The 12,146-nt window shown below is 38.2% G+C and overlaps 1 protein-coding gene across 1 annotated transcript in view; it reads right to left on the reverse strand.

Moving 5' to 3' along the window:
- Window positions 1–5,276: 5,276 nt before the first annotated feature.
- The window catches only part of PRMT3 (protein arginine methyltransferase 3), a 102,673-nt gene continuing 95,803 nt past the window's right edge, over window positions 5,277–12,146 (reverse strand). Inside the window, exon 16 of the mRNA XM_077818499.1 lies at window positions 5,277–5,949. Coding sequence (XP_077674625.1) covers window positions 5,840–5,949 — 110 coding nt within the window. The 3' untranslated portion in view covers window positions 5,277–5,839. The remainder of the gene's footprint in view (window positions 5,950–12,146) is intronic.

Below are 12,146 nucleotides of genomic sequence, written 5' to 3' on the forward strand. Positions count from 1 at the left end.
GCCTGTTCAGAACTCTGTAATTTATATAAGCAATCTTCAGTATATCTGTCAAGGTTCTTATATGGTCCACAAACCCTCACCATATCATGGCTGCCACACAAATTTTAGTGCAGTTATCCTTAATACTCCCGTGAGGTAGGGAAGTATTATTCCCATTGTACAGATTGGGAACTGAGGCAGAGCAAAATATATTGATCTAGGCTTCAATCTGACAAATGCACATGTGTTCAGCTTTAAGCATATGCATAGATCTTTTGATGCAGTTTCCACACACACGTTTCCAGGATTGCAGTCACACAGGTAGTCTTTGGCAAATGTGAACCAGTCACTCCTTGATCTGCACAAGCTGGCAACTGACAAGAATGACCCTCATTTGTGTGACTTCATTGAAAGCCAGGACTTGAACTCTGATGTCCTGCGTACCGGTCCAGTGGCTTAACTGCAGTGGTGAACTACGCATGGTGACATTCTGTTTTTTCCACTCCTGGAGGTTATTGACATTTAATTTATGATTGGATTTATCGAGTGCAATGCTGACATCCTGCTTGGAGTGTACAGTTGCCACCCAGAGCATTCAGGAAAGACTGAGGGGGCTTTGTAGATCCCCGTGGGGCCTGATTCTGGGATTTAGATGCCTAAAACCAATTATTAATCTAGTCCTTAGCTATCTAGGTTGCATGTTCAATAGTTAAGAAGTAATCATGCTACAAATGGATTTTTTTAAAAAAGAATTTGAATATATTGGTAACCTTATTAAAAATTCTACAAGTTATTTTTTGTTCAAAACAGAACTTGGGTCAAACTTGTTTTTTTCAATATACTGTATACTATAGATGAGTCTGGTGGATGGGACTTACTGTAGGGCACAAATGCTGCACAGCTTGAGCCTCTAATATGCAAATTTCAGAGTAGCAGCCACGTTAGTCTGTATCCCCAAAAAGAAAAGGAGGGGCACCTTAGAGACTAACAAATTTATGTGAGCATAAAGCTTTTGTGAGCTACAGCTCACTTCATCGGATGCAAATATATATATGAACATGCGGTAAATATTCTACAATAGGTAAAAGTTGTTTTTATAGCATTGTAAATTTACATGGCCCTCTACAACAGGCAAACCAGACCAAAATATGACATTCACATTTATGGCATGACATTAGTAATAAATAGCAAGAACTGTCTCACAACCTTACGAAGCTTACAGTGCAAGAGCACCAGTAGATACATGACAGAACAGTATGGTGTCAGATATCACTCCCAGTTTTATTAGTTGGCATATACTCTAATTTTGAAGGTAAAAGGGCCAGATCAGACAGTGTAAATTGGTGTTGCTCTATTGTAGTCAATGGAGTTATGCCAATTTACACCAGATGAGGATCTGGCCCAAATATTTTTATCGGAAGTGTAAATAGTTTTATGTTTCTTTAAACTTTCAGAGCCCAAGCAAGTAACAGAATAAAGGAACATCATTTCCCAGTGGTATCAAATCATCCTTTATTTATGCACTTGCTACCACTCCTGCATGTACTGTCAACCACTAACAGCTGTGCACAAAGGCGTGACAGGCTTTGCACATGTACATTTTTCCTTGTACTCATACCATATTGGTGCTGTTTGAAGAGAGATTCTGGGATAGAGTATTTTGATCAATGACTATGAACTTACCTACATTGTGTTACTGATGTTACCAAAGCTGCTGCAAATTGGCTCCTGAAATTTATCTCTAAAAAAATCAAATATTGCAAACAGAAAGGGTTTTCCAATGGGCAATCAGAAAAATGGCCTCAGCACTTCGTTATATTGGCCATTCCTTTCCCAATGCTTTGGCTTTTCACTCCTTGTAGATGAGATGGCTGCCCCTGTGCAGCCTCATTTGGCCATGGTGCCTCTGCTCTGCCCTCTATTCTCCTGCTTCCAGCCCCTTTTACAGACACTGCACACACTTCTTGTCCAATCACCACCCTTTATAGGGGTCTGGGTTTATTCAGACAATAACTCAAAAGTAACACTCAGAGTACCAAGTACCTGTCCCAAGGCATGACTCTTACCTCAGATCCTGAGTGGCTGAAAGGGTTCCTCCATCTAGTCCTTTTCTTTTTTTGAATGCGTTCTTAGGGGGTGACCTGCCTGGGGTTTCAGCCTGCAGTTGTCCAGTTCAGAGCTGACTCACCTGTAGACTCCCAGAGTAAGATCCCCAACTGCTTTGGCTCTCTTATAAGGAACCAGCTGCTTGTGGTTCCCTCCCCGCAAACAAGGTGTTTCTGGTTAGCTCCTTTAGCAAGCTTGCTCCAGGCTTGATGTCTCCAGCAGGCAGCTCCCTCACTCCCTCTGCTCTCTCACTCTTCCTTTCCATCTTTGACTTATGACATTAATGGTCAGGGCTTTGGGCTCTCTCTACATCCTCCAACAGAGAAGTCATTAACAGGTGTTAGTGAAACTGTTATGGCACACTGCCAAAAATCCTGGTGAACAGATTATCTTTTCTTCATGGGAAATTTAACCAGAGACATAAAATGTTGATAGCGTGTTAGAATCATAACTGTAGGGAACTTCAGGAACTATCAAATAGGTATGTTCGCACAATACAACTGCTAGATAATCTGTACACTTTAAAATTCAGCTGACGAACGAAAAAGTGGCTTGTAATTTGCTAGCAGCCTACATGTGTGTTCAGAAAAGTCGTGGATATACTTACAAATTCGCCTTAAAGCTTTGTCTATCTGAAGATCAAAAACCTCGTTCTGTACCACAGGAGCTGTCTCTCATTAAAGCAAACACCATGCAATAGAATAAAGAGCAAGGGCAAACTAAGAAATCCTATTAGGGCCCCCCAGGAGGAGGCTCATTCAAGAGACACTTGCTCATGAAGGACCTGGAGCTGCATCCATGTTAATTCCTGGCTTCCCCTCTCCCTCATGGGTAAACTAGGAGATCACTTTTGCAGTTTGGCAGACAAGTGTTCAAAGTGATTCAGGAGAAGTTTATAAACCAGAGATCAAAAACTTTACCTTACCAGAAAAAGAGGAAATGTCAATTTGAAAATGGACTTTCACAGGAAAGTCCAGCATCCAAATACAAGTCGGCAGTAGCAGGCGTCCAGCATTCTTGCAGATCAAGCCACTTGTATTGAAAGGTGCATGAATGTGCCTAAAGCCACAGAGTCTGAATATGTTTTGAAAGTACAATGTGAGTCCTTATGTTCATCTGAAGAGAGATTTGCTACAGTTTTCATTGAACAAGTGCAACAGACTGGTCTTAGTCTATATCTTTTATATACATCTGTGGGAAAACTGATGGCTGATGTAAATAACTCATCATTACTGGAAGCAGTCTCAGTTTTTAGACTAGTTATCCCTCAATAAAGCCAAACATTCTTTCACTCTGAAAGCTCTGCATGGTTACAGCATCTATAAACATCTGAATCAAGCATTTATAAACACAGCAAATGGTACATATCATTTGCAGAGAATGTTAACCACTAATGAATGATTTTTCAAACTATTTTCCATTGAAGAGGAGGGGGAACAAAAAATAATTATGGGTTACTAGAAGAGATAATTGAATACAGTAGCTTTCTCCTCAAATTCTGCCATTACTGCGGCTAATGACCAATCTGTTCGCTTTAATAGCCTGCAATCTCTGAGCCATTAACGAGCAAACTAATCGTTAACCAACATTAATGATCAAGTTCTTGGGGATCTTCCTTTAAGTATTGAGCTGTTCTCACAAAATATTATTAAAACTGATATATTCATTTTAAGAACTGAAGAAAATGCCTCTTCCCCCTCCCCTCTATGGTAGATATCGCTCTAAATTTAACTGGCCAAAGTTTTTGGTTGAAAAAGTTAATTAGATCCCTCTTCACCACCTCCACTCCCTTTTCAGTATGTTGCTTCAAAAGTAGAGTTAAATGAGCGACAGAATATTTTGGAGGGAAGTTTTTTTTGAAGAGTGAAAACAATTTAGTGCTAAAAACTTATTTCTTGTAGTTAAAAAGATTTAAATTAATTTGCAATCTGATGCACCCATGTTCTTTATACCTCTACACTGAATTGACTGTGTGCATGTATCAACTTATAAGACCTTTCCATTAGAATTACATTGGGTTACAATGGATATTATCAAAATAATAATTTTTAAAACCCCTACCTGTAGTAGGAAACTGTAGAAACTGAAAATTAAAGTAAACTATTCAGTCATTTATGCTATTCACTCACGGTACTTCACTCAGACAGAGTAATTAAAATAAATGAGTTAATGTCAGTGAACTAATGGAATTTTGTTGTTTGGAATCACAATGCTGCTAAGGAACATTTACAGATTTTATTCATTAGAGATGGGCTCAAACAAACAACAACAACAAAAAAGAAATAAAGCACCCTCCCTCTTCCTCTATGAACTGGGAAAGTTGGATTCAAACTTTGCAACTGGTCATTAATCACCACAAGGCGCACAACACAGCTGTGCTAGTGTTACTGCAGGAATCTCAAGGGATTTTTCAAAAGACCTCACCTCCCACTTTGGCCCCTACGTGAAGTAGCCAGACTTGCAGAAGGGCTCAGCCTCCAGCTGTTCCCATTTAGGTGACTAAATGGGAGCGGAGCTCTTGAAAATTTGGCTCATGGACTTTTGAATCTCTCTTTTTGTTTTGTATTTTAGAGGGTATCCAGTATTAAACATTAAAGCAATGTCAATTTTTACTCTTAATATAGGTAAAATTCCTGTAACGTGCACAAAGTCCAAGACAAAAAATTTTCACTGTGGACAAATCAAGTCCCACAATCCCAACTCAGAAAGGCAATAAATGGGTAGGTGGGAAACGGGACAATACGCTTGCAAGGCTGCTTTACTTGTAATTCAGCCTTGGTAGCAGTTTTTGTCCCCCAATCAATGGTGTATTGTGGCCAGCAGATTGGTGCATATCAGAGCTGCACCTGCATCCCTCCATTTTTCCTATGGTCTGAACCTCCAGACTTTTTGCCTTCTGCTTTTTGATAAGTGGAGCTTCATTGCTAGCTCCATGGGATTTGGTTTAGTTGAATAGTAGAAGATGGACATATGACAACTGTCTGCATTTTTGTGTGACTATGCTCTGAAGAAGTCAAGAGCGGATGAAGGATATTGGTATTACCCAGATACATGTGCAACTTTGCAAAAGCCATTCCAACAGACCAAGACAGGAAAAACCTCCGTAATGACTAGGAAAGCCACTGCAGATCTTGAAGTTCTTAATCTTCCAATAAATGAACAATGAAAATTAAGGCAACTGAATAACAAAATGTACTTGGGTAGTTTATTTTGACAAGTGCAATTTACATCATACAGTAATACAAAGTTTATAAAAACAAATGTAGTCTTCATCACTAGAGCATGATGCGCCAAATCCTGAAGCACTTACTTCTACTGAATTGTTCCAAATAAAAATGAGGTCTGCACAGGATTTGGCCCTCTTTTGATCTTAGCCAAGAAAGTGTGCAAGATTGCCTTTTTTGGTGAGAATAATCAGGTTTGTCAGTGAGCACAGTAAGAATAAGCTATGCTCTGCTGAGTTAAAATTTTACAGACAGCATGTTATCGTTACAGTAAACGTCAGAGCCTTATCTGACTTTTCTAGCAGATTCATCTAAATTAAAACCATTTTCGTTCCTTCTCTCCACATTATAGGAAATGCACTCAGATTTGGTTTCATCATCATCTCATCTATCACCTTTGCAAGACCACACAAATGATACGCTAGTCAGTTCCAACTCTTGCTGTATTCTTGAGCCAAAAACAATTTTTGTTTAGAAAAATTGAAATCAGATACATATAAAATTGGCATTTCTTGAAGTCTTTAGTATTTTCACTGCAGGCTGTATGTCTGTTTTGTATTGTTCACTGAAAGAGTTATAATGAGGGACCGTGGATCCTTCCTATTCTTGAGGACAGTTATCTTTCCTCTCAAGGCCTCACCTACAAGAGCAAAAAACAATGACTGCATTTACACTAAGTTGGATACGCTAAATGGCTTGATTAGAACATCAGCATTTCATTTATCTCGTTTTATTGGTTTGCATGAGGAGCCTGTTTTAGAGGACAAGAGATGAATAAAAGGCACAAAAGCTACAGATATGTGCTGAAACCAGCTCCTTACTTCGATCAATTAGTAAAGTCATTGACTATGAAACTGGCCAGTCAAACTGATTGACTTAACATGACAGGTTAGGTTTCATCATACCTGTTAACTTCTCACTTGACCCATCCAGTGAGCTATTAATTCCAATCAAGATTACTATACAATCTGATTATAGCAAAGGACTCAATATGTCCTGCATACACACAGAGTTCTCCTCCCACAAGCCTCTCAAAAATTGTCTCCAGTTAAGAGGATTTGCACACCAGCTGCTTAGCAGGCCATTTGAAATAGCTTCTGGAAGCATTTCTCAAAACTTCATTAATGTAGCAGATATAAAAAGTCATCATTTTAGTATCACTTCTGCCCTTGAGTTTAAGCAGCAGCCCTCATTCCCTGTGGAAAAGTTAAAATTTTAAATTCTTTAACAACATATTACAAACATTTGTGTTAGCCATAGCACACTACTAAAGGGAAAGTATTACTCCCTGAAGCGTACATCTCTTTATTCCTTCCTTGTGTTTGGTATGTAAACAGGGGACATTACTACAACCATGTCAGAGGAGTTAAAACTAAGTGAACAGTATAAGTCTAGTTCACTTTTCACCATGTATGTCAAGTGTTTTCTATTTGTATTACAGTAACGTTGGCCTTGGTTTTTAAGATGGTTTTGTTTTTAACCAGGTGCTACAGGGGAATGTTTAAATAAAAAAAAAAACTTCATGAAATTAAAAAACTGCACAAACATAATTAGTGTCACAATTCAGGGAATTACACCTATATTCTCCCTCAGTTGTCCACCGAGGACACCCACCCTCAGGTTTCTGGCTCCACCCAAGAGAGGCAATAGTTGGCAGAGACATGCATCCCTCTCCCTCCTGACTATGGTATTTCCAGGCTCAACAGTTCCCTGCCTCCATTGTGTCATTCCTAAAAAAAGACAGTCCATCTAAGCAGGCATGCTTCGCTTCTCTCCTCTGACAGTACGTAGTGTAATTGACACACCTGTAAGTTACCAAAGAGTTTTCTAAGCAAGCACCAATTTATTCTTAAGGTGGAAGCAATACAGAGAAAACATACTAAAAGCAATACAGAACCTGCATACATGCTAATAAGCTTACCAGAGATCACCTCAACTGTAACATGGGCTCTGTCAGGAGAGGCCTTCAAACCCCACCCAGGGATTTTCCTGTGATTTCAAATTCATTATACCCTTTGCTCTGAACAACAACGGTTATGAGCAAGGGAGTCACCCATTTATCCAGCCTGGCTCTTTGAAGAGATCATGACTAAATCAGCCAGACAGTGGGTCTCTGATCAAAGTGCAGCTTCAAAAGGATGGATTTGAAGGTGGGTCATTTGCATTTCCCTCACCCCTAAGTATTTCCTAGAAAATCCACTTCACACTTGTTGACCCAGAAAGTCCTTCGAAGTTCCTAATATCTCCCAGAGACTGCATTAATCCTGCCTTCCTCCTAAAGAAGTTCTATACAATCCCACAATAATATACAAATATGTGCATTTTCAATACAATGGACCCCAAAGGTATTAAATTGAATTCTATAAGGTTTAATTCCATAAGGTTTGTCCAGGATATGGCAAATCACGGTCAGATCAGTCACAATTAGTATTACATTTTGTTCAACTGCAAACAAAAATTGTCATTTAGCAACAGGTTATTTTTTGGCTAAGACATCAAGGAAACATCTTGACAGAGGTCCCACAGCCCTTTACAGAAGAGTAAGCGAGGGGGAGGAGGTTACCTTTAGTTTTCTGTTTGTCTTAATCCATTATGGCACACTGAATTTGCTATTAAACAGGTGCTATTAGACAGCTACTGTGTTTCATCCCAGAGACTTTTGTGCTTCAGTAGTGGATAAAAACTTCCCTATATATTCTTTATCTATCTTAGAGGTTTCTGAAGCTCATTGATTGTGAAGCACTTTTAGATCCTATAATGAAAAGTGGTATTATAAGGGCAAATTAATACTATTAATTTCGTACCCGTGTATGCATGGTTATTTATTTATTTATTTATTTTAAGATTAGTGTATTGTAGCAGACTGTATAAGATTTGTAGAGACATACGCCTGTAGGCAGGATCCTGCCCTTAATTTTCCAGAGTTATGTGAAAATATCTTCCCAGGTAAGGCTTAAAGTGTGTATCTAAAGGGATGCACATTTCTGCAAGTTTTTACTATAGATGTAGGAAGTGGACAATAGCTGTTTCTGCAGAGCTACAATTCTAGTTCTAGAAAAATTTACTTTTCTTCATGGAAGATTCCTAGATCAAAAGTAGTGAGTTTACAGTGATAAAGATTACCAACAGCTGATCCATGCTTCATGGATTTGAACAAACAGAAAGAATAGAGATCTATAAATAAATGTGCATACTTGCATAAAATAAAGCGGTACACATAAATGCTGAAGTATTTTTAACAATTGCAACTAGTCACAGTTGCTTACTTTTTAAATTTCTTCATGTACTCAGATTGAAATGTTACTAAAAAAACAAAAAATGAAATAATGCAGTAAATCTTCATTCCTTGATCAAAGAACCAGAACTTGCAAATGACTCAAATTAGCACTTGCTACTGACCAAAACACTTAAAAAACCAAAAAAACAAAAAAAAGACCCCACTAGAATTTCAGATAAGTTATCAATGAACACATTTGAGAGGCCAGAGCAGAAACTAGCATTAGGACCCAAGTGTCCTAACCCACCGTCCAATGTCCTCTACATTGGAACACCCGGCACGAAATCCACTTATGTTCAATGCACGTGAGCAAACAGGACTGCATGTATAAAGTATGTCACTTGTACACATGCACAACTGAACACACAGTTCTGTGCATGAACCTATATTTTGAAAATCTAGATACACAAGACATACTTTTAAGTTAACCAATTCAGGAGCATTCCTGCAAATTTCATCTAGTAAGCTGTTCATCTTGCACTATGTTCCCTGCATATTTGATTAAAAAAAAAGAAACCAATACTAGGTCTTTGAATGTACTGTAACAGTTAAAAGTGAAGTGCTACTATACAAAAATGCCATCTGTCACAGTAAGTACAGGGCTGAGACTCTTTTCATACTTGTCATTTAGTGCCTACTTCAAAGTTTGCTTCAATTTTCATTTCAACAACTTTTTGAATACATGTATGAATGCAGCAGAAATTGTTTCTTGGTCCATTAGTTGAGAGCTCATTTTAAACCCATGTATAACAAACGGATTATTTATCAAGTACAGAAATACCTATTCCAATATTTCATGAAGAACTGATGATCCAATAGCTAAAGGCTGATGCTAGATAAATTCAGACTATAAATTAGGCACATACATATTTTAATCCAAAATTATGAGTCTGATACAGGAATTCCTGGGTGAATTTCTATGGCCTGTGTTATGCAGATGTCAGGTAGGGCTATGTCTACACTGCGCATCTTACAACGGCGCGACCACGCAGCTACAGCTGCGCCGTTGTAATGCACACAGTGTAGCCACTCTGTCACCAGGGGAAAGCTCCCCGACGACAAAATAAAACCATCACCAATGAGGGGCAGTAGCATCATTGGCGGGAGATGTTCTCCCGCCAATGACAGTGCAGTGTAGACATAGCCTAGATCTTTATAATGGTTAACGGCCATATGAGTGAGTGAGTGAGTGAGTGAGAAAAAAAAAACCTATAAATTCATTACCACATTCAAGGCTTTTTAATACTATCAGTACTTTTATGCCGGATTGTACTAAAAATAGAATTTAATCCACATGATCCAAACTTTTCATACGCGAATGTCTAAAATTAAGCACCCATATAACAACAGCCTGATTTTTGGAGGCATGAAGCACCTGCATTTCCCAAGTTAACAGAAGTTGTGGGTATGCAACACCTTTGGAAGTTAAATACAAATTAATATGACATCCAAAAGTTTAGTCCTGATTCATAAAAGAGACTGCAAATGGAATGTGTACTGTCAATGCATTACATTTAGATGCACTGTAACAGTTTAACTTTGGTTTATTGGCACATACACATCATACCTTCCATTCTGATGCTCAAAAGAATTAAGAGTAAGAGTCATCATGCTACATATGAATGCCCCGCCAGCTCTCCAGAAGCAACCATCATCCGATATGGATATTCCTCCACATTGTGGGGAAATTTGATCTCTGGGCTTACAACAGTATTATCTAGCAGAGGGATCTCAATGTTGTTGTTACCTTTGTTTTGAGGAAAAATTTTGAGATCAGATGTACAACAGAATTATCCCTAGGATTTTGGAGTTTTGGGAAGATAAATATGAACAGTTAATTTAGCAGCTCTCTCCTTTAACATTTTTCAAAATATTTAGAAAAAAAGATAACTGAAAAAAGCTTTACAAAGGTAGTATTTTTCTTTCAGCTTTAAGAGGGTTTCAAATGGAATTGTGCTTTTTATGTGTATATAGTTACTATTTGGAAAATCCATATACTGGACCACGTACTATCAATTTAAACAGAAAAAAACAAGAGTTCTGCTTAAAAATGTATGGTACTGAATGGTGCATTAATAAAGTAGAAGGCTATCCACATAAAGCACTAATTACTTTGCTGCTCCCCCAACAGGCCTTGCTCCTTTACTGATCTTTGCCCTCCCCCCCCAATCCTACCTCTACTACCTCCTTATACCTCCTCTGCCTCTTTGGCATCCTGGTCTCCTCTCCCATCCTCCTTAGTCTCAGAGCAGCTAGAGATACTTGTTATTTAGTAGGATTTCTAAAGAGACTGTCAACATCTGCAACATTTTTTGTTGTTGAAAAAGCTGAAATTTATAGTGCTGTCTTTGGATAAATAAAAGTTATGAGCCAACAAAAGGCAGCATATCTGCACAGTTTAAAACCAAGTGGGACTGCCTGTTTCAAATTTAAATGGATTAAAAAAAAAAAATCTATTCTTGCAGCTCTCAGGTACCATATTAAACATAAATCTGACACCAGAGCCACGTTTAAAATGATTGAATGGCAGGAGTTTGCCACAGGACGTAGTATACTTTCACATTCAAGAATGATTTTCAACAAAAAAAAAAAAAAGAGTTTAAACATGGCAGAGTGGTACTCTCCTAAGGACAATAAAAACAAATCTTGTTCTCAAATTCTAGAATTATTTCGCTATTTCCATGAAATGCCAGAAGAGCTTTTATTAATTGTCCACTTTGCTCAACAAGACTGCTCCACTGTGGTAATTGTTATTCTATACACATAACTATCAGTCCATTTTAACAGTGTGTTTAAATGCAACTATCCTGTCAAGCAAAAGGATAAGATTTGATACCAGTTAACTACTTCATTACCAGCAAATGGAAGACATTGAGCCTCAAGGCAAGCTCTGAGGAAGAACATCTCTAATAACTTACTGATGATTTCATGAAAGAGAGCCCTCAGTTATTTATAAAAAATTAATTGCATTAAGCGACCCAGAGAATCAATGTGTAATTCACTGTCAAGAGGCGCAGCTATGCCTTCCCCCCATTTTAAATCTGCCTTTCTGAATAGCCTTTTCTGCAGCTGAACCAAGCAATGGCTGTGTAACCATGTAACAGGGAGGCAGACCAGAACAATTAATCTATGTCATGGAGATATAAAATGACTGATGCTTTTTAACAGCTCTACTGTCTTATAAGCTTCAGAGGAAGCTCTCTCTGGGACTGAGCTGCATCACCTTGTTCTTATTATGCTCAGTAGGATGCAAATAAACCACACTGTAGTGCTGCAGTTCAATTAGGACAAAATTGAATTCATTATAATCCTGTGCCAGCATTTTTATTCATCCCTTGGAAAACCTTAAATTTGGTCTCCCACTAAGAAAAAAAAAATACTGCAGTAAATGCTTGCAGCAAGGAACTTGCTATCAGAACAGATTAAAAAAAAAAAGTGTCTATTTCCATACCAACATAATCTAAGAAGGTAAATTACAAATTTGCAATTGCCCTACCTATGATAACATGCTATGGATATGACACTGATAATACTTCTGATGTATTCTTGGGACTCTGCTC

This window comes from Eretmochelys imbricata, chromosome 6 (assembly GCF_965152235.1).
Source record: "Eretmochelys imbricata isolate rEreImb1 chromosome 6, rEreImb1.hap1, whole genome shotgun sequence".
NCBI lineage: Eukaryota > Metazoa > Chordata > Testudines > Cheloniidae > Eretmochelys > Eretmochelys imbricata.